This window comes from Ptychodera flava, chromosome 16, assembly GCF_041260155.1.
Source record: "Ptychodera flava strain L36383 chromosome 16, AS_Pfla_20210202, whole genome shotgun sequence".
Classification (NCBI taxonomy): Eukaryota; Metazoa; Hemichordata; class Enteropneusta; family Ptychoderidae; genus Ptychodera; species Ptychodera flava.
Genome location: NC_091943.1, coordinates 10,640,071 through 10,659,450, shown reverse-complemented (window position 1 = coordinate 10,659,450; position 19,380 = coordinate 10,640,071). Strand labels below are relative to the sequence as shown.

Sequence of the window (19,380 nt, the reverse complement as noted above, 5' to 3'; positions counted from 1 at the left end):
AAATTGGGCAGATATATCATTTGCATAGACACAAGGCGTGGCCTTTTGACAGTTTTCTGAAATGTGATTTTGTAAAGTAAACTTTTGTGCTAAAAGTAAAGTTATCATTTGATGGAAAGGAAAGCAGTTGGGCAACTGGAAAGCAAGTTAGTCTGCTAACTAGCAGGATAGCTAATTTGCCAGTCAACTACATCGCAAATCATGGTGTTGATAGGAGAGTCGGTAAGTTGGTATGGGATGACAGATAGATAGATAGACAGATAGATATATAGACAGATAGATAGATAGATAGATAGATAGATAGATAGATAGATAGATAGATAGATAGATAGATAGATAGATAGGCAGACAGACAGACGGACAGACAGACAGATAGACAAGACAGATTGGTAAAAGATTACAACATAGACACACCCATCTAAACATCCATCCATCCATCCATTCGTCTGAACGTACGTACGCACGTGCATGCATGCATGCATGCATGCTTGCTTCCTTGCTTGCATGCATACGCATACATACATACATACATACATACATACATACATACATACATACATACATACATACATACATACATACATAAAACATCCATCCATCCATCCATCCATCCATCCATCCATCCATCCATCCATCCATCCATCCATCCATCCATACATACATACATACATACATACATACATACATACATACATACATACATACATGGATTTGTTTATAAATATGTATCGGTGGATGGCTCATTAAATCGATGGACAAATAAGACAAATAGCCATGAAAAAGGGCCGATATATGAACACTCAGGTACACAAACCTTTTGCTTCAGTCTCTATTGGCCGTAAACCCATGTACCCTTCTTCAGTGACAGATACACCGGACTGTTTGTAGCGTCTATGTCTTGAGTTTCTCCTGAGCAAGTACACCACAGTTAACGTTACTACCACAATCACCAAAACAGCTGCTATTACTGCCAGAGCAATCATCCATGGTTGAAGGACGACATACCGAAGATATCCGATGTCATGCCAAATATTGCCGATCCACACCTGAGAGCAAAACAATATATCAGCACGATATGTTAAAGTTTGAGCAGATTTGATCGATTTACATTTAACCCCTTCCGGTTGACACAAAAACGACCTTATTATGAAATATGAACACAAGAGGGCAATTTGTATTTTCGGTACGATTATCAACTAGTTCTTTGAAGAAACTTCGTAGGCGATGAACCATCTCGCCATCAACAAGTTCCTTTTCTTGATTTAATTTTCCGGGGCAAGAAAAGGTTAACTTAACAATTGCACAACAAAATTATGAACGCGTTACCCACTATAAAAAGCGTGTATTTTTCTGAAGCAATAATTAAGGGAGGTGAAACTCTACTCCTTTTCATTGCCATTATTTTGTTGGGTCACGTGAGATGCAAATTAAAAACTTTTCCCCAAATCGGTATAGAAAGGCTTGAAGACATCTGGCTGAAATTTATGATATTAATGTCTAACATGTGTCGAAATTGGTAAGACGAGACACATCTAGTCATCTAGTCACGGAAAATATCGCTTCTTTATTGCCAAAACGACAAAATCAAATTTTTGCAAGGGTTATAGATATTCTAAGAAAGACTTTTCCGTGAATTTAGGTCAAAAAGATGTATTAAAATTGCCGGAGAAGCATGCATTGGCTTGACACTTACCCTGACATGAGGATGGCCATAATTATCCTCGTCAGATTTTAATGGAGGTTTCTTTCCCGGCGGTTTGCAAGTCAGCTGACGTGAATGCAACGAAATAATTGGACGACAGTAATCCAAGCCAACCTCTACTCTGAAGTCCTCCTTTTGTGCACCGCAGTTGAGGCGTTCCCCCTGCATTGACGTTGAAGAAAATAGGTGACAACCATTAGGTTAAAAAGACCGTGAAAAAATACTATGAAACCTGTTGAAGGGAAAATTATTTTGACAGGCAAATGAATAAACTCTTTAGTTTAATCATAGGAGCACGTTAGACTGCAGTAATGAACACATCTGCAGGACGGGAGAATTGACGGAAAGATTTGAAAATATCAAGGGTATGTTGGGGACATTTGAAGGGATTTGCGGACTTACGGAGCGACACGGAGGCACATATACACAAACTCTAAAGTAACGTAAAACTGTATTCTTTAGTTATAATTTGAAAAAATATACAATAATATAATTCCTTATACATAAAATGCAGTCAAAACCAACCGAACAAAAGCCTGTTTGTTTTGACAATCATATATTTTATTTTTCACGCTTTTTATGACGATATTTATTATTTCTTGTCTTAATATAGCCATTCCCTTTTCCCGATAAAAGAATAAGTCCGCATTGAGCACCAGTAGCCAACGACACGCTCAATGCATGTTTTATATCAACATGGCTTCGACCAACTGTGATTATTACATGCCTCGTATATTGAACGTCGCGCTCCATAGGATTCAATGGTAACTCGTCGATGACGTCGCGGGCCGCGTCGTCACCATTGAACTGAAAGTGAACCGGAACTATTTTCAACGTATAACTTGACAACTTTTTGAAGTAAAAATGTTGAAATTTCATGTTTGGCATAGGAAATGTGGTTTTTGGAAAAATTTGCAGAAAACAAATTGACATAAGAGTAGTTTAAATATATTCATCATTTCGCCATTCGATAATGAAAATCGTTCCATTTTCAACAGATTTTTGTCTGAGATGGAAATAAAGCATTTGATTATCACTGGCCAATAAACCTTAATATTTCGAGTGAAAACTCTGTAAGAGAAGCATGTAATAAAAACCATATTGCCCAAACAAGGAACTATGTACCCTCGTGGCAGGAGACAATATCCCCTCCTTACGTCTGGCAAATGGTCACCTACCCTCGGGCACACAGTCCCATGTGTTTGGACTATAATATATAATATTAGGCGTTCAAATAAACGAGAATGAAATAAGAAGTCAATGAATACACGCAACTGAAACTGTACAACTTTAGATGATGTGGCGACCTTCTCGCAATATCCTTTCCTACTATTCACAAAACATATCTTTCTGAGTTGACATGCCGTAAATTGTATGCATGTTCTTGGTTTTTATGTAATACCTACCGTTATGACAAGATACTGTGTGTCTTCTCCGATACTGTAAATATTATTTTCCCCGGGAAACTTGTTGATCACGGGGTCTTCCATTACGGCATATGTGGTGTATTTCTTATCCAGGTATCGACTGATATTTTGGGGGCGCCACTTTTCGACACCGTCGAGGTAAAACCCGACTGTAAATTCAACGTATTCGCCGCTGACGTGTGATGACGTAATGGGTATGCAGTCATCTTCAGCATCCCTCTTCACCCTCGTGGTTGTATTTTGTCGATCTTCCTTTGACTGCATATCATTCATCCCACTCACAGCGTTGGAATTGTTTTGGTCACTAAAGGAGATGTTTGGCGAACGGCAGATCATTGTGGTCGAATTCTCCGCTTTACAAGACTATTGGATAGACAAAATTCATTTAAGATACTTTTGAGACGACACAAAGTGACAGGTCAGAGGTCAGGAGACACTGGCCCCATGTCCTCTTGTTGGAAACTGTACCGAAAGTCTCTTTCTATATCGATACATACAAGAATGACAGAAAGCTCCCTCCCCTTAAAGTATACACACACAAAAATCTCACAGAAAATAATGTAGCAAAAGGTTATTCGTGTATTTGAACTTACCGAATTGAACTCCAACGAGGATGCATTTTTGACCGCCGTAACGACAAACACGGGACGTCCGATAATGTTTAAGTTCTCTCCTCTGATCGTCTGCTTTTGGCCGCCCCTGAAAACGATATACGACATAAGCTACTTATTCATTTCACAGTGGAGATTATACTGTGTAATGCTTTTTTTACAGCCTTCCACATTATACGCATGCGTAGAATTACTGACTCCTCTCTGGCTTACTTACTATACGTATGAACAGACGGCAAAAAGTGGACTTACATCTGAAATTGCTTGAGAGGTGTAATGGCATATATCTCTGGATCTGGCTTATAAGAAAACACTCTGTCACTCGTCAAGTTTCCATTCTTATATACCATCGTAATAGCTGATTCAATTGGTTCGTCAACTCTAGGCGTGTAACATATGGTCCTGTTCTTCATTTCTTGATCTCTGAAAACAAGATATCATTGATGACACAGTCCCCACTTGTTAATGGATACTTTGATTACAAGTTCTTGGAGAGGATAGAGTCCGGTTCATTAATTGGGTGTGTGATTAAAGATGAGTTGCATGGTGGTGACTATATATAACCAATGTGGGCTGCCACCCTAATTACAAAAGATCATTAAATAAGCCAAATAATCGACAGGAGGTTGCAAAACATTTTTGCATTCTATTATAACACTGACAGATTATCACGTGTACCACATTTCAGTGGCGATACCACTAAGTATCAATGAATTGTATTACAGCACTGTTAGATCAACACCTGAACAAAGTTTAATCAAATTTGATGACAGGTTTCTGGACAAATCACCCTAATTAGGAAAGTTCATTAAATATGTAAATAAAAAATTAATTAACAATTGACACTGCTAAGTGTCTTTATTCAATGTTAAAGCAATGTGAGCTCAACATCTGTACAAAAGTTCATGAAATTTGATGAATCATTTCTCGCTATATCAGCCAAATTACGAAAATCCATTAAATATGCAAGTCAGTAGTCAGCAGACATGATACCACTAATCCTTGCATGCCATAACACAACTGGTAGATCAACATCTGTACCACGTTTCATCAAATTTGACACAACATTTCCAGACATATCACACTAATTATAAAAGTTCATCAAATATGTAAATTAGCGATCAATTGACATGATACTACTACTTAATGTATTTGCACAGTATTACAGAACTGAAACATCAACATCTGTACCAAGTTTCATCAAATTTGATGCAGTATTTCTGGACAAAGCCAACTAATTAGGAAAGTTCATTAAATATGTAAATTTACAATTAATTTGAATTACATTGATAAATGTCTTCATTCAAATGTTAAAACAATGTGAGCTCGACATCTCTACCAAGTTTCATGAAATTTGATGAACCATTTCTTGACATATCAGCCTAATTACGAGAATTCATTAAATATGCAAATCGGCAGTGAATTAACATGATACTACTGCATATCTATGCACACCATTACACCACCAAAAGATCAAAATCTGTGCCACGTTTCATAAAATTTGATGCAGCATTTCTAGACATATCACTCTAACTATGAAAGTTCATCAAATATGCAAGGAAGCTATTGATTAACATGATACTGCTTAATGTCTTCATTCAGTATTAGAGTACTGAGAAATCAACATCTGTACAATGTTTCATCAAATTTGGTGCAGTGGTTCTGGAGATAGCCCATTAATCAGGAAAGTTCATTCAATATGCAAATTAGCACTTAAATCCCATGACACTGCTAAGTTTCTTTGTACACTAACATAAGACTGTGCTTAAGATCTTAACCAAGTTTCATTAAATTTGCTGCAGTATTTCTAGACTTATCACCCTAATTACAAAAATTCATCAAATATGCAAATTAGCAATTAATTGATGTAATACTGACTGCATGCTATTAGAGCTCTGTGTGACAAACATCTTTACAAAGTTTCATCAAATTTAGTGCAGTGGCTTTAGAAATAGAGCTCTTTTTCAAAAAGTCATTGTCAATGACATAGTCCCCGCTTTTTTGATAAAATGTCCGTCATACAACAATATTAGATCGGATCACAAAGAAAATCGACGTGTTTATGTATGACACAAGGAGTAATCCTTGTACCAAGTTTGAATGAAATAGCTCCAGGTATCTCTGAGATATCTGCATGAGGCACGCACGGACGCACGCACAGACATGACCAAACCTATAAGTCCCCAGGACGGTGTCCGTGGGTACTGAAAAGGCAACATGCATTTTTCTGATTTTCCACTTTAAAAGTCCTTATGTAAAGATCCATCAGTAACAACAATTAAAGGGGAATAAACGCAATTGATTGTATATCTGAACCTACTGGAATACTGTTCATTAATATTCATGATTCAAATATTCATGATATTTCGACTATCAAGTGCTATAATAATATTCTTATTTCGTTCCTAAAGTGGTGAAAAATCAACCGTACTAGTAAAATCTGACTTCATATTTGCCGCTTATAAGAAACGTAGCATGACGTGTTTTATTCAGCACTTTTATATTAGGGTTACGTTCAGCGTCGTCACCTAATGGGTGTATCTCAGTTGTTTGTTTTGTTTGGTCTGTCTTTTTTGTTTTTGTTTATCTCTGCAATCCTTGGGGTGTTATTACAGGTTTATGGCGTCTTTAAAAACCATCTTCACTGCAAGCTCGAGCGGTGACCAAGACAATTATATAAAGTCAGGAGTAACTTAAACATCGTACCAAACCGAATAATTATACGTCATTCCATGTTTTTATACGTGGCATATATGAAGTCAGATTTTTCTGAGCTTGGTTAATTTTGAAGCCACTTTAGGAATGAAATTAAATACTATAGTGGTCGATAACCATGTCTTTAAGGCACGAATATTATTGAAATAACGGGCGACGTGCTGACCATTAACGTTTATTTATGGGCAAGGGCGAGAGGAAAGCAAAAAATTAATGGGCAAGGCTTGCCGAGCAAGTTAATTTTGGCCTTCCTCTCGCCCGCGCCCAACGAACCCCAAATCCGTCAAAATTTACGAAAATTTCCCATGCGAACAACAACGGGGCCTAGAACTTGTCATCGAGTAGTGCGCGCACCGTAAAAATTTTGCAAAATCCGGATATTTTTTCATAAAAGTGTCTAAACTTGTCCCATAACTGTTCCATTTTATTTTGTGATTGATTATGTTCATTGTACAAATTACAATTTACGTTTTAGCTGAAAAGTTACGATGTTTATAATATTATTCATATTCACGGGCACACAAACAAACCATCATTGCGTATAAGTGGTCGGTCACATGGTTCAGCTCGACCAATTAAAATGCGACGGACAGGGCATGGTAAGATAACGGATTGTATTGACTCTATGGGATGTACCAATTCAAAACACTGACACTTGTACGCACTTATTTCTTAAAGGGATAGTAGCTGTAACTTTTGACCATTTTTTCCTCCCGACCTCATGATAAAAACCAAGCTAGATTATATCTATCCCTTCCTAATTGTCGATTGACAAGGAAAAGTCGAAACTAACACCCGATTGTGAATAACGAACGGTTATAAAACTGTTGCTGGCCTGCGCTTGTGTTTACAAAATATTAGGCGATCACGTGGTATGGAGCACAAGGAGTGATGATATCACTAGCCACGCGAGAGCGGGATTTTAAACGTGATCACTGTAACAACGGAGACGGAGAGCGTCGTAATTAATGCATATTTATATCAAACTTACGCACATGTGTTTTGATTGTGATGTACGTCCACTGTTCGTTTGAATCTGGAGTGCTATTTGTTAAAACCCTTTTTCTTCTGTTGCTTGAATATGAGAATGCTTTTTACGTTTCAAGTGGTGATGCATTAGGTCAGAGTAAAAAAGAGATAATTTAGGCCCGGTGCAGTAGCCAGCCCCAGCATCGGCAGTCGGTGCATCGCCCAAGCCAGCGCCAGGGCCAGAAACCACAGTCCCTCGTGAGCTATTCAGCTCTGGGAATAGACGTATGTACATAAGCGAGAAAAAACCCAAGTCTGGAAACCAAATGGCTATTTCCTATAGGGATTATGCCACCATGTCATCTTCGACGTTCGATTTTACTGTGAAAAGTAGCAAGTTTGTCTATCATGTAACCGTCAATCGTTCCCTAGCATTCTCAAAATTCATACCTGGTACTTTGCTTCAAAAACGCTCGTCTCGTGTGATTTTCGGCCGATTCGATGGCCACATAGCTAAAACATAAGAGTGAGCAACATTCCGGTCACCTCACATGAACGTTGGGCACCTCCACTTTACTGACGTTAGCGCCGGGTACCCATGAAGGGTGACTGGAAGGTTGTTCACGCCATATTTTTTGGCGAGGTGTCTTCTGAACTCGGCCGAAAATCACACAAATATTCATACCTGATACTTTATCTGCTTAAAAAATGCTCATTTTCATGTGATTTTCGGCCGAGTTCGAGAGACACCTCGCCAAAACATAAGCGTGAGCAACATTCCAGTCACCCCTCATGGGTAGGTGGCGCCAACGTCAGTAAAATGGAGGTGCCCAAGAGGTAACCTGAATGTTGCTCACGCTTATGTTTTAGCGAGGTGTCCGTCGAATTCGGCCGAAAGTCACACGAAACGAGCTTTTTTGAAGCAAATTAAGTACCAGGTATGAATTTTGAGAATGCCAGGGAATGATCGACGGTTACATGATAGACAAACTTGCTACTTTTCACTGTAAAATCGAACGTCGAAGATGACAGGGTGGCATAATCCCTATATCAAATAGCCATTTGGTTTTCAAACTTGGGTTTTTTCTCGCTTATGTACATACGTCTATGGGGCGAATAGTCCCAGAGCTGAATAGCTCACGAGGGACTGCGCCCGAAACGACTGTCACCACGTCAAAAAGGCCCGAAACGTCGAGCATTTTTCCGCCAACTATTCATTACCAAAGTTTAAAACTAGTGCATTCATAATTCGGTCAGTTTGCTTTGTCATTTATCGGTGAACAAGTCAACTAGTTCAATGTAAAGGTGACGATGCGATGCTACACTTCAAGTCAACGGGAATGTGAACGGCTTACACTAGGGCCCGCGGACACCAGTTGTGTAGGCACGTTTGACTTTGTCCTACATGATCCGCAGGAATTACTGCTGAAATCACTAATGCATTAAAAACGTAAAAACAAAGACCCTGCCGCCAGCACGTCTGATTCTCTGGATTTACTTACTGCTTTACTAGACTTGGTTCAATTGCGTGATTTGTAAACGTGTGAGTTGGGTGAACGCTTGGAATGCGATGATTTGTGTTCTGTTTTCATGTGAAATGTGTGAGTAGGATTATGTGAATGCGTTGAGTAGGGTGAGCACGATACAGGGGACTTTCACCCGGGCACAAACTAACTCACTACTGCTATAGCTGCACAGACTAAATAAAAACACGTTCGATCGCTACGAAAATCTGACCTGGGCTGCCAAATTTTACACGAGGAACTTTTGCAAATCATTTTATTTTTTGAAAATACGCCGACTTGAACAAGTCTCTGGTTTACCTTCGTCCTGTGACACCCTAATGGCTCAAACGGAGATTTAGGAGTGGGAAGGCAATCTTGCCCGGTAAAGTTACTGGCGAAAAGTTCCGTTTCAGCTAGCTGTGGGTCCATAGCTGTGGTGTTTTCGGACGGGATATCTGACTTTTACGTGCTGGTTTTGAGTTTTACGTTTTTAACCCCGCCACCACAGTGGGGTTAATAACATACAAGTCAAACCCAGCGTGTAAAAGTCAGAAATCCTGTCCGAAAACACCACAGCTATGGATTCTCAGCTACGTTTCAGCGATCATGGATTACGAAATGTATGGCAACGCTTTCCCCTTTGTATCGTGTGAAGCATTAGATATCTCTCAAAGAAAAAAGACGAATTATATGGCGATGACGAATATGGCGATAGTGTAGAAGATGTCTCAACCAGTGCCGTCGCACGAGGTGTGAGAAGCCGATGATCAGTTGGGGAATGGACTTTTAAAAAACTAACGCCAGTAGCCTACGAAAATTCACCGATGAGAATATTGGTTATTGTGATGAATATGTGATTTTTTTCTGAACAACACCCAAACAAAATCCTGTTCTTTGACTTCCAGTTCTTGCATATTTCACAAAGTCCTAGTCAATGTTTTCGAGCCATTTTTCTAGTTATTTCTCCCGCGGCGTGTCGATATTCTGTTCGGGTAAATCCTAGCTGTTCATAGTCGCATAATTTTACAATTTTCCAAAGATGAACGACGGAATGGCCGCCGGCCGCGCCAGTCGACAGGACCACAATGTCTGAACAACGTCTGAGAAATGGGTTGATCTTGAAATTTTGAGGTCAAAATTGGAATTGCTTTGGCGGTGAACTTCGCTATTTCGCGCCCCGATCTTTTGAGTTTGGCAGGTTAATATTTTCACTTGACAAGTTGAGCGACAGCTGGGCATATCTTGCGGTAAGACGCGCTCACGGCTAGGCTTTTGTTTTGACGTGACGTTTTGAACACATCAGTGATTTCAGCAGTATTTTTGAGCAAAATTTTGGTGGTACTTGTAGTTGAGTCATTACATTTGCTAACTCTGGTTACGTTTCCTAAATATCAAACCAATAAATTTTAACATGCCACGTTGTTTCGTCTACAGCAACCACAACAAGTACAGTGAGCAGTGACAGTTCGCAAGCTCGGACGCGGGGCCCGGGTCACACCATCAATGATCGTTCAGTGTAGGCTACAGCCGTCGACGTCCGCGATGTGTACGGGCTGTTTTATCTGCTTATTTTCCTGAAAGAGTGTTTGCATTTTGGCTAATCACTCTGAAAGGCACTTTCGTACTTTAGACATTTCCATCGTCAGTATTGCCTATTTCAGTCTATTTTTAAAATCTATTTTTAATGCATGTTTATTGTTTGTTTGTTTTTATGGGGGCATTCTTATAAATATTTACTTCCGTCGCGAGCATTACCACTGAATATGACAACAGACAACACAAGTGTACATGCATGGTTACAGAAATAAGATTATTTCGCAAATGAAAAAAGACAACATAACTGCAAACTATAAGTCATGCGAAGAATTTATCTACATAAGTGACCAAATTTTACCCAGTCACCCGCAACTCAATTTGGTCTCTCACAATTGTAAATTTTCAATGATTTTCGTAATGTTCAAGGGTCATGACTGTGAAGGCTAACATAAACATTTTACATCGCATAGCCACATAGTGGTGGACATGTGAATATGCATTCTTGTTTAGACATGATAAGGATCGGATATTGCCAAACTGTCAGTTATATTTCCAGCTGTCAATGTGAATGACAGATACGTTGTTTGGTCGACCCATTGTACTGGTCGCTTGCGCTGCGCGCCGAAGTGTGGACGCCATGTTGAACCAGAGTTGAACTGTGCAGTACTTCTCTTGCACATGCGTACAAAGTCGATTACGTTGCATTCCGTGTGTCAACATTGTTGAATTTCTGTCCGTTAAGAAATTCACTTCGTCAATATTCTTTATCACGAGGAATTGATACACGTAACGTACTGAGGTCAATTAGTAGGTGATTCTTCATGATTCACTATGCTTATTCATGTGAATAGTTCGCGACATGCAACAAAAATAGTGAAAATATTCTCAAAAGTTACAGCTACTATCCCTTTAATAAAAATACACTGCCTTTAGGGAGCATTCGTTTTTTTTACGGGGAGGGGGTCGGTGGAATTTGAGTGACAAATGAAATGTAAAAAGCGACCCCCCTCCAAATCAAATTTCTAAAATTTGACCCCCCTCAATTCATCAATTGTAAAATGTGACCCCCCCCCCAAAAAAAAAAAAAAAAAAATTTCATCAGATTTGATTCATTAACCCTTCACACCCTGTGGCCTCGGGCTGAAAAAAGTTTCCTCAGATACTAGAGAATCAACATTTTTGGTGAAAATCCAAAATCATTTTTTTTTGCACAAACATGAACTTGTAATCGCTCTAGTCTAATCAAGTACACTAATATCAATAATCAAGAGTACATAAATACACAGATTTAGCTAGTTTTGTATTTAAAAGAAATTATTCATAGCTTCTCATAGATTGTGTATGGAGGACCTGTGTATTTTCTATTTTGCCTGGGAGTTCTTGTGTGTTATCACTGTATACCTAGGGAGTCCAAGACGGGAACTTTCCAGAGAGTTTTTTACATTGCATGCTGCACTAGAAGGTTTGAGTGTCAGCGTGTGTTTTTAAGTCAGATATTTCTCTATTTTGAGTTTAACTCAAGTCAGCAGATATGTAAATAAACCGGTGAGTGGCAGAGATCGAACTTTATGCGGATCGGACTGTTTATTTAAACCCTACGCCATCCTCTACTTTAGTCGATCGAACGAACATTGCTCACACAAGGGAAAGCGTATATGTGCAATACGCACTGCACGCTGAGATGATAGTATCACCACAAGTTGAAAGCTGATCTTCCTGCAGCAAATTGTGTGTTAATTGCGAACTATATTCCGTTTGTGAGTTCAATCAGATGTCTGAGATTGTGATGAGAACATTATTTGTGATTCTTCCACTGAGCTTTTGTCGATGCGCGGAGTTTGCAGAGGAAGACTTCAGATAAGTTCGGCAGAACGAGTGTCCCCGAAGAGCCGACCGCAAGTAAACAAAGATCTAAGATCGCTGCGCCCATGGTAGCTGAACTGGACGCTGCTTAGCAGTGAATTGCGTGTGTTGCCGCCGACTTTCATGTGCGGACATTACACCGGACTTACAATTGTGCTCATCATCGAACATTAATTAAAGTCGCGTGTGAACTACTTGTGTTTCCGAGCCGCATGGTCAAGTCTGAGCACAGGGAACAGATGAAAGTACCCTGGGGTGGGGAGGAGGTTTACCTTATTTGATTTTATTAATTTTGACTGTGATATTTCAAATAAAGAGTTCAACTCCACACCGTCTGACTGCTTTATTTCAATGCGTGTGGGACGGCTGTGGTGTTGACTCAATCACTTTATCCGCTGATACGGACAGCGGATTAGCAAGTTGGCAATGTTTTCGGAGCAATTACAGTGGTGTATACACAAGTTGGAGAGGAGATAAGGACTTGTCGGTAATATATAAAGCAGTCAGACGGTGTGGAGTTGAACTCTTTATTTGAAATATCACAGCCAAAATTAATAAAATCAAATAAGGTAAACCGTTGCACAAAAAAGCCTCCTCCCCACCCCAGGGTCCTTTCATCTGTTTCCTGTGGTCCGAGGTACCTCTGCAGTAACGTTAAGTTTTCCATAGAAATTGTTAAGCATTTATAAAGGGTTTGAACAGAGTTTTTGTTCTGAAAGTGTGTTCGACTCCTGCCGTCGGGAGGTCGATCAGTATGGTATTGTTACCATGGAGTAATATTTATAGTTTTGAAGTTCGGTTTTACTATTTTATATGTAGACCCCGATATTTGACACAATATAGGAATATACAGAAGTTGTTTGTTACATTATATGACTGTGTGTTAGTTCCTCATTTCAAGCCCCATGCTCTGAAGCCCTGCGTACAGCTCTGTGCACGTGTGTTCCCAGCATTATATGGCCTCTACCACAGTCCTGCAACGGTCTATGAAGAGAACTGAGGTCTCTGCGGCCTGGGTCTGGACCGCAATAAAAAAACGGTCTTTTTGGCCGAAATTCTGCTCTATTGGGGCAAAATCCTTTCCCTGCCCACCTTTACTTCCTAACCAATCCCAGAAAAGATGTGATTAACTTCTCCTTACGTCCAAAACCGCTCATTTTCTGAAACATAACGTACTCGACAACTTGTTTACCCATGGAGATCCCCATTTGAATCTCGCTGCGGAGACCCCAGTTATCTCCACAGACCGTTGCAGGGCTATGGTGGAGGCCGTATAACGCCGGGAACACACAGACCTGTACTCAGGGCTACATGCTCTGTTGCTGCTCTAGAGAGGTTGGCTGAGCTTTGGTCGGTTATTATTCTGCCGTCTCGAAACATCGATTACAAAAGCAACATTTCGATGAAATTCCAAAGTTAATTTTTTTTTCCATAACTCAATACAAACCTTTGTAAAATTTGACCCCTTCAAATATTGATTGTAAAATTTGACCCCCCTAAAATCAGTTTTGTAAAAGTCAACCCCCACCTGATTTACATCTACCTCCCTCCCTGTAAAAAACGAATGCTCCCTTATTTGCACGATAATAATCGCTGCTCGAGCATACTTTGAAAAAATATGCTGCCATGAACGGTGAAAACAAATCGTTTACAAACCTTACTTTCCTAACCCCTAGAAATCAAAGATTCTATCCTTATACTTACCGTTTTAAATAAATTGAACTTGGGCACACAGCCAAAAGACATTATAAGTATAACAAAAGTTTAAAAAAGTATTCATAAATTATGATTATAAAAAAAAAGTTGATATTAATTTAATATTTCTGTCATTATTATATATTTTCAAATGTACCCAACTGTACTGGACACTTGCATGATGATAGGTATTCACGCCAAATTCCCGCATTTGTAGTATGGACCCTGTTATTGACAAATTTATGATTTTGAATATTGTTTATAAAATTTTAATATTTCTGTCATTATGGTATACTTGCAAAAAAGTACCCAACTGCACTGGAATGCTATTAATAACATATTTTTACGCTGTTGTTATAGCTAGTTATGCCTTATGGCCCTGTGCACTTGAGTTATGGTAAGTTGGAATTGTATCCTTGGCGAACGCTCGCTCTCCAATCAGACTGAGTGTGCAATGACATCCCTACTAAAACCATGTTCTAGTTATATGTAATGGTCGAAAGAACCAGAGCAAGTGCCCCGGGCACACTGACTGATATTGCCTTGCCAACATCAAAAAAGGGTATGTTTTGCAAAAGCAATTCCGTGAAATGATTAGAAAAAGCCTTTGAAAACAGGTGAATAATGTACAGCCATGTAAGTGCTAACGTCATCATGCACACTCACTGATGAAGACATTTTTTCAAACCATTCATCGGTGCTCAATGAATTTGGCATTCCTTTGAAAGAGAAGGACAAAAAACTGCCTATGTTGTATTGGATACCTAAACTGCACAAGAACCCTTACAAACAACGTTTTATTGCAGGATCAAGCAATTGCACTACCAAACATCTGTCACAATTATTGACTATAATTTTAACAACCATCAAAAATGGTCTTTTTCGATATTGTGACAAAGTGTATGAAACAAGTGGGTTGAATCAAATGTGGATACTAAAATATTCGAAGGAATTGTTGCTTGATTTAAAAGTCAAGAACAACAAGTTCAGCTCAATCTGAACATTTGACTTTTCCACATTATAAACCACATTTCCCCACGATAAACTTAAAACAAGGCTGTCATCTCTTGTTAAACAAGCTTTCCTGCATAAAAATGGCAGTAGAAGGTACCAATACATTACCATCAAACATAGGACAGGTTATTTCAGTAACAACATGGATGCCCAGCACAAATACACAGATGAAGAAATTATTAAAATGCTCAATTTCTTAATCGACAACATATTTGTTAAGTTTGGCGGTATGACATTTCAACAATCTATCGGCATACCAATGGGTACAAATTGTGCACCCCATCTTGCAGACTTATTTTTGTATTCATATGAAGCAGAGTTCCTACAGTCTCTCTACATGGCAGGGTCTAAAAAACTTGCAAGGCGTTTTAACAACACACACAGATATATCGATGATCTGATTAGTCTAGACAATCCAGACATATCAAATTACTTACATCATATTTACCCTGATGAGTTGGATATCAAAGAAACAACAGAGGGTAGGAACTCTGCTTCATATCTTGATCTGTTCCTACAAGTGGGTACTAATGGGCTACACTCTAAGCTGTATGACAAAAGGGATGATTTTGATTTTGAAATCATAAATTATCCCCACTTGTCAAGTAATATTCCAGCTGCACCAGCTTATGGTGTGTACGTGTCTCAACTTCTCAGGTATTGTAGGGCTTGTGATTCCTACACTGATTTTCAACTGAGACACAGCTCATTGGCATCAAAATTACTGAGACAAGGATACACAACAAAAAGACTCGTTAGGACTTTCAAAAAGTTCTACGGTCGATATGACGACATTGTGGCCAAATATGACACCTCGGTCACACAAATGATTAACGACAGCATTCCCGGCTTTGACTTATTACAGTGATTCATATCCTGTATCTCTTCATACAATATTTAGACAATTTTGGGACCAATCCTGACGGGTGTAGCATGCTAGCAGGGTACGCTTACCCATTTCGGACACCTGGTACCACCACTAATTATCAGTGGTTCAGGATGGTCCTACTTAAATTTGTAAATCACAATTGTCCCATGGACCTGGTAATATATCACCTTGAATGGAAATGATTATTGAACCAGTTTAATGTCATATTTCCCAAACGTTAGGCCGAACAAAAAATATTGTGCTGTTCCGATAACCCGACCTACCCTATTTTCAACCTGCCGACCCTAAACGTTTTAGAGCTACGTAAACACGGAATAGTAAAAAAGAAAAAGTAAACAAGCGACCTAGCGGCCGATATAGCTCCGCTGTGTTTATGTAGAGAATAACTATTTTTGACACATGTTGATGAAGAAGGTGGAAATCTTTGATAGCTCAATGCAGTGGCCAAAAAAGTGGCTAAAATAGCTGCAAAAATACACAATTGAAGATTTCATCATATCGGATCATCCCTAAGAACATGTCAACCAAAGCTATCTGATGAGTAGTTTTTTTTTTTTGAGAATAAGATTTTCTTACCAAAAATGGTAACAATTGCCCCAAAAATAAAAATTGCAGATTTCATCGTACTTTCAAAAGATCAATTTTTATTCATCTACAGAAACCTGTATACCAAATTTCAAAGCTGTTTAACAGCTTAAAAGAATTGACCATTTCTTTTTGAGAAACACATTTTTTTACCAAAAATGGAAAAAAATTGCCTCAAAAATTCAAAATTGCAGATTTCATTATAATTTCAATAAATATTATTAAGTTCATCAATAGAAACCTGTATACCGAATTTCAAAGCTATCAGATGAGTAATTTTGGAAATACACATTTTTTGACCAAAAATGGCAAAGATTGCCCAAAAATACAAAATTACAGATTTCATCAGAAATTCAATATATATTACTTAGCTCATCTGTAGAAACCTATTTACCAAATTTCAAAGCTATCAGACCAGTACTTTTTGAGAAACACATTTTTGACCAAAAATGGAAAAAAATTGCCCCAAAAATGCAAAATTGCAGATTTCATCAGAAATTCAATATAAATTACTTAGTTCATCTATAGAAACCTTTATACTAAATTTCAAAACAATCAAACCAGTTGTTTTTGAGAAATACATTTTTTGACCAAAAATGGCAAAATTTCCCTTAAAAATGCAAATTTGCATATTTCTGCACAATTTTAATAAATCTGAAATAGATCATCACTATGAACATATGTACTAAATATCAAAGCTATCAGATGAATAGTTTTGAAGAAGATTTTTAAAGATTTTTTTATCAAAAATGACAAAAATTGCCTTAAAAATACAAATATGCAAATTTCACCACGATTTGAACAATTCTGACTGAAGTCACCCTAAGTAAACTGCATATTAAATTTCAAAGCAATCGGACAAGCGGTTTCAGAGGAGAAGATTTTTTTACCAAAAACACCAAAAAATGCCGCAAAAAATACAAATATGCAAATTTCACCATGATTTGAACAAACTTAAGTGAGGTCACCCCAATTGAACTGCATATAAAATTTCAAGGCAATTGGACTCGCAGTTTCAGAGGAGAAGGCAATTGTTGACGGACAACGGAAGACGATGAACGACGACGGAAAATCAACCTATTTGATAAGCTCCGTGTCGCTGACAGCGGAGCTAAAAAAGACAGAAAGAAAAACCCGTAAAATCACACGTTCGTGACTTGGCATCTGATTTTTACTTGAACGAGAATGTCATTTATGTTGGGGTTTTTTTCCTTTCATATGTATGATACATTTTCCTTTAAATTTTGTAGCCAGTGTTTGATCGCCCTGAACCCCTAAAAATGCATACTTGAGAATAAAAGTATAAATAAAAAAATGTAAATAAAATATAAATAAAAATATTTGGGGAAAAAATTCCTGCAGACATACCTACCCTAATTTTGAAAACCATGTAAAGGGGGACAGCAATTTATTTTTTTTGGCCTTATCATGCTGCTTCAGACTGTCATTGAGGTCACGTGACCTGGTATAGACACCATAATAGACTGCAATGTGTAGAGACAGTCCCAATGCTTTCTACAGCATTGACATGCATGTAACTCTGTTTGCAATTACATTTATCTCAGCAACTTCGAGATTTTACAAATTAGATGGTGTTGTCTGGTTGATTTTTCTCCAATATAACCCGTTGTAAGGGTATCTTTTTACTTTTAGAAATCCCAAATAAAGGGTATTTAAAACATTGCAACAATATCCTGATTTACCCTTTAAACTTGACTTTGGTAAACTATGACATCACTATTATCAAATTTGCTTGCCTCAATAATATTCATCCATACACTTTGCATTGATGAATATCTTTATATCACACTGAAAGTAGTAGGAGGTCGCACGAAGTAAGCCAACGGCCTTGATGTTTGACTAGATAAGGTGGTCCTGCATGTTGCCAACACAGTTTTTTCAAAGGAATATTTCTCATCTAAGATGACAAGGAAACCCCATAGTATACATTTTCAAAAAGCGTAGAATCTAAACTTTAGTATGGTAGTAATAATTTACTCGAAGAATGAAGTGGGTATACATTTGGGGTAAAAACATCCATTTTGGTATTAATGAAAATAAATTTAAGTCAAAAACTTGACAGTATTTTCTGAAAATATATTTCACTTGAAAGAAGAGTATATGTAGGAAAACGACTATTTTGTTTTCCATTATCTATTCTCATTGTAAAATGGCATAGATTGAAGGCTGACACTCAAAAAAGTGATTAAAAACATGATTAGCAAAAATTAAATACCTTTACTTACTAAGAACTTTATTGTCCAAAACATAGTCGTTTCGTTATGTAGCATTTAAAGAACATAATGTGAATATTTCAGAAAATTTGACCCAGCCAGAGTGGAGTGAAATTCTTTGGAAATCTTGAAATTGGGAGTAAAGAGCTGGGAAAAATCAAGTGATTTTCATACATTTGCATAAATTAACAATTCTTTATTACCTTACTTAAGACTGCTTTACAAGCTAATAGGTGAACCGAAAAGCAATATTTTAATCTTGGGTCAACAAATTAATTATAATTGAATGGATATTTCAAAAAAAGTGATTTTTGAGAAAAAAAAACCGCTCTGTTGGAGGCAGGGCCCCCTTAATATTTAACGTATTAGTTGACTTCAAAATTCAACTGTCCGCCTATCCCGAGCAGGGTTCTTGCATACTAACAACAATCAACTGTGACGAAATTAATGGCATTAAAAGATAAATTAATGTGATTAGAAGTTTTTTAAAACAAGGGCCCATCATGAGCGAACTAAACAATAGTTTATGGCAAATGCTGTCCTCCGGAGTGGCCGCTGAGGGCGCCAATTCTTACCGTGAGTGAGTTCCCAATTACTGTAGAAAATATTATGTCAACGACAATACCGAGATAAAA

At 38.0% G+C, this 19,380-nt stretch overlaps 1 protein-coding gene across 2 annotated transcripts in view; it reads right to left on the bottom strand.

Moving 5' to 3' along the window:
• Positions 1–19,380, bottom strand: part of LOC139152791 (plexin-B-like) — a 63,879-nt gene that overhangs the window by 8,548 nt on the left and 35,951 nt on the right. For both annotated transcript variants that reach the window (XM_070726128.1, XM_070726127.1), the window contains exons 7-11: positions 3,993–4,163; positions 3,723–3,828; positions 3,109–3,492; positions 1,694–1,864; positions 815–1,046 (exon numbers count right to left, since the gene is read on the bottom strand). In XM_070726128.1, coding sequence (XP_070582229.1) covers positions 815–1,046; positions 1,694–1,864; positions 3,109–3,492; positions 3,723–3,828; positions 3,993–4,163 — 1,064 coding nt within the window. The remainder of the gene's footprint in view (positions 1–814; positions 1,047–1,693; positions 1,865–3,108; positions 3,493–3,722; positions 3,829–3,992; positions 4,164–19,380) is intronic.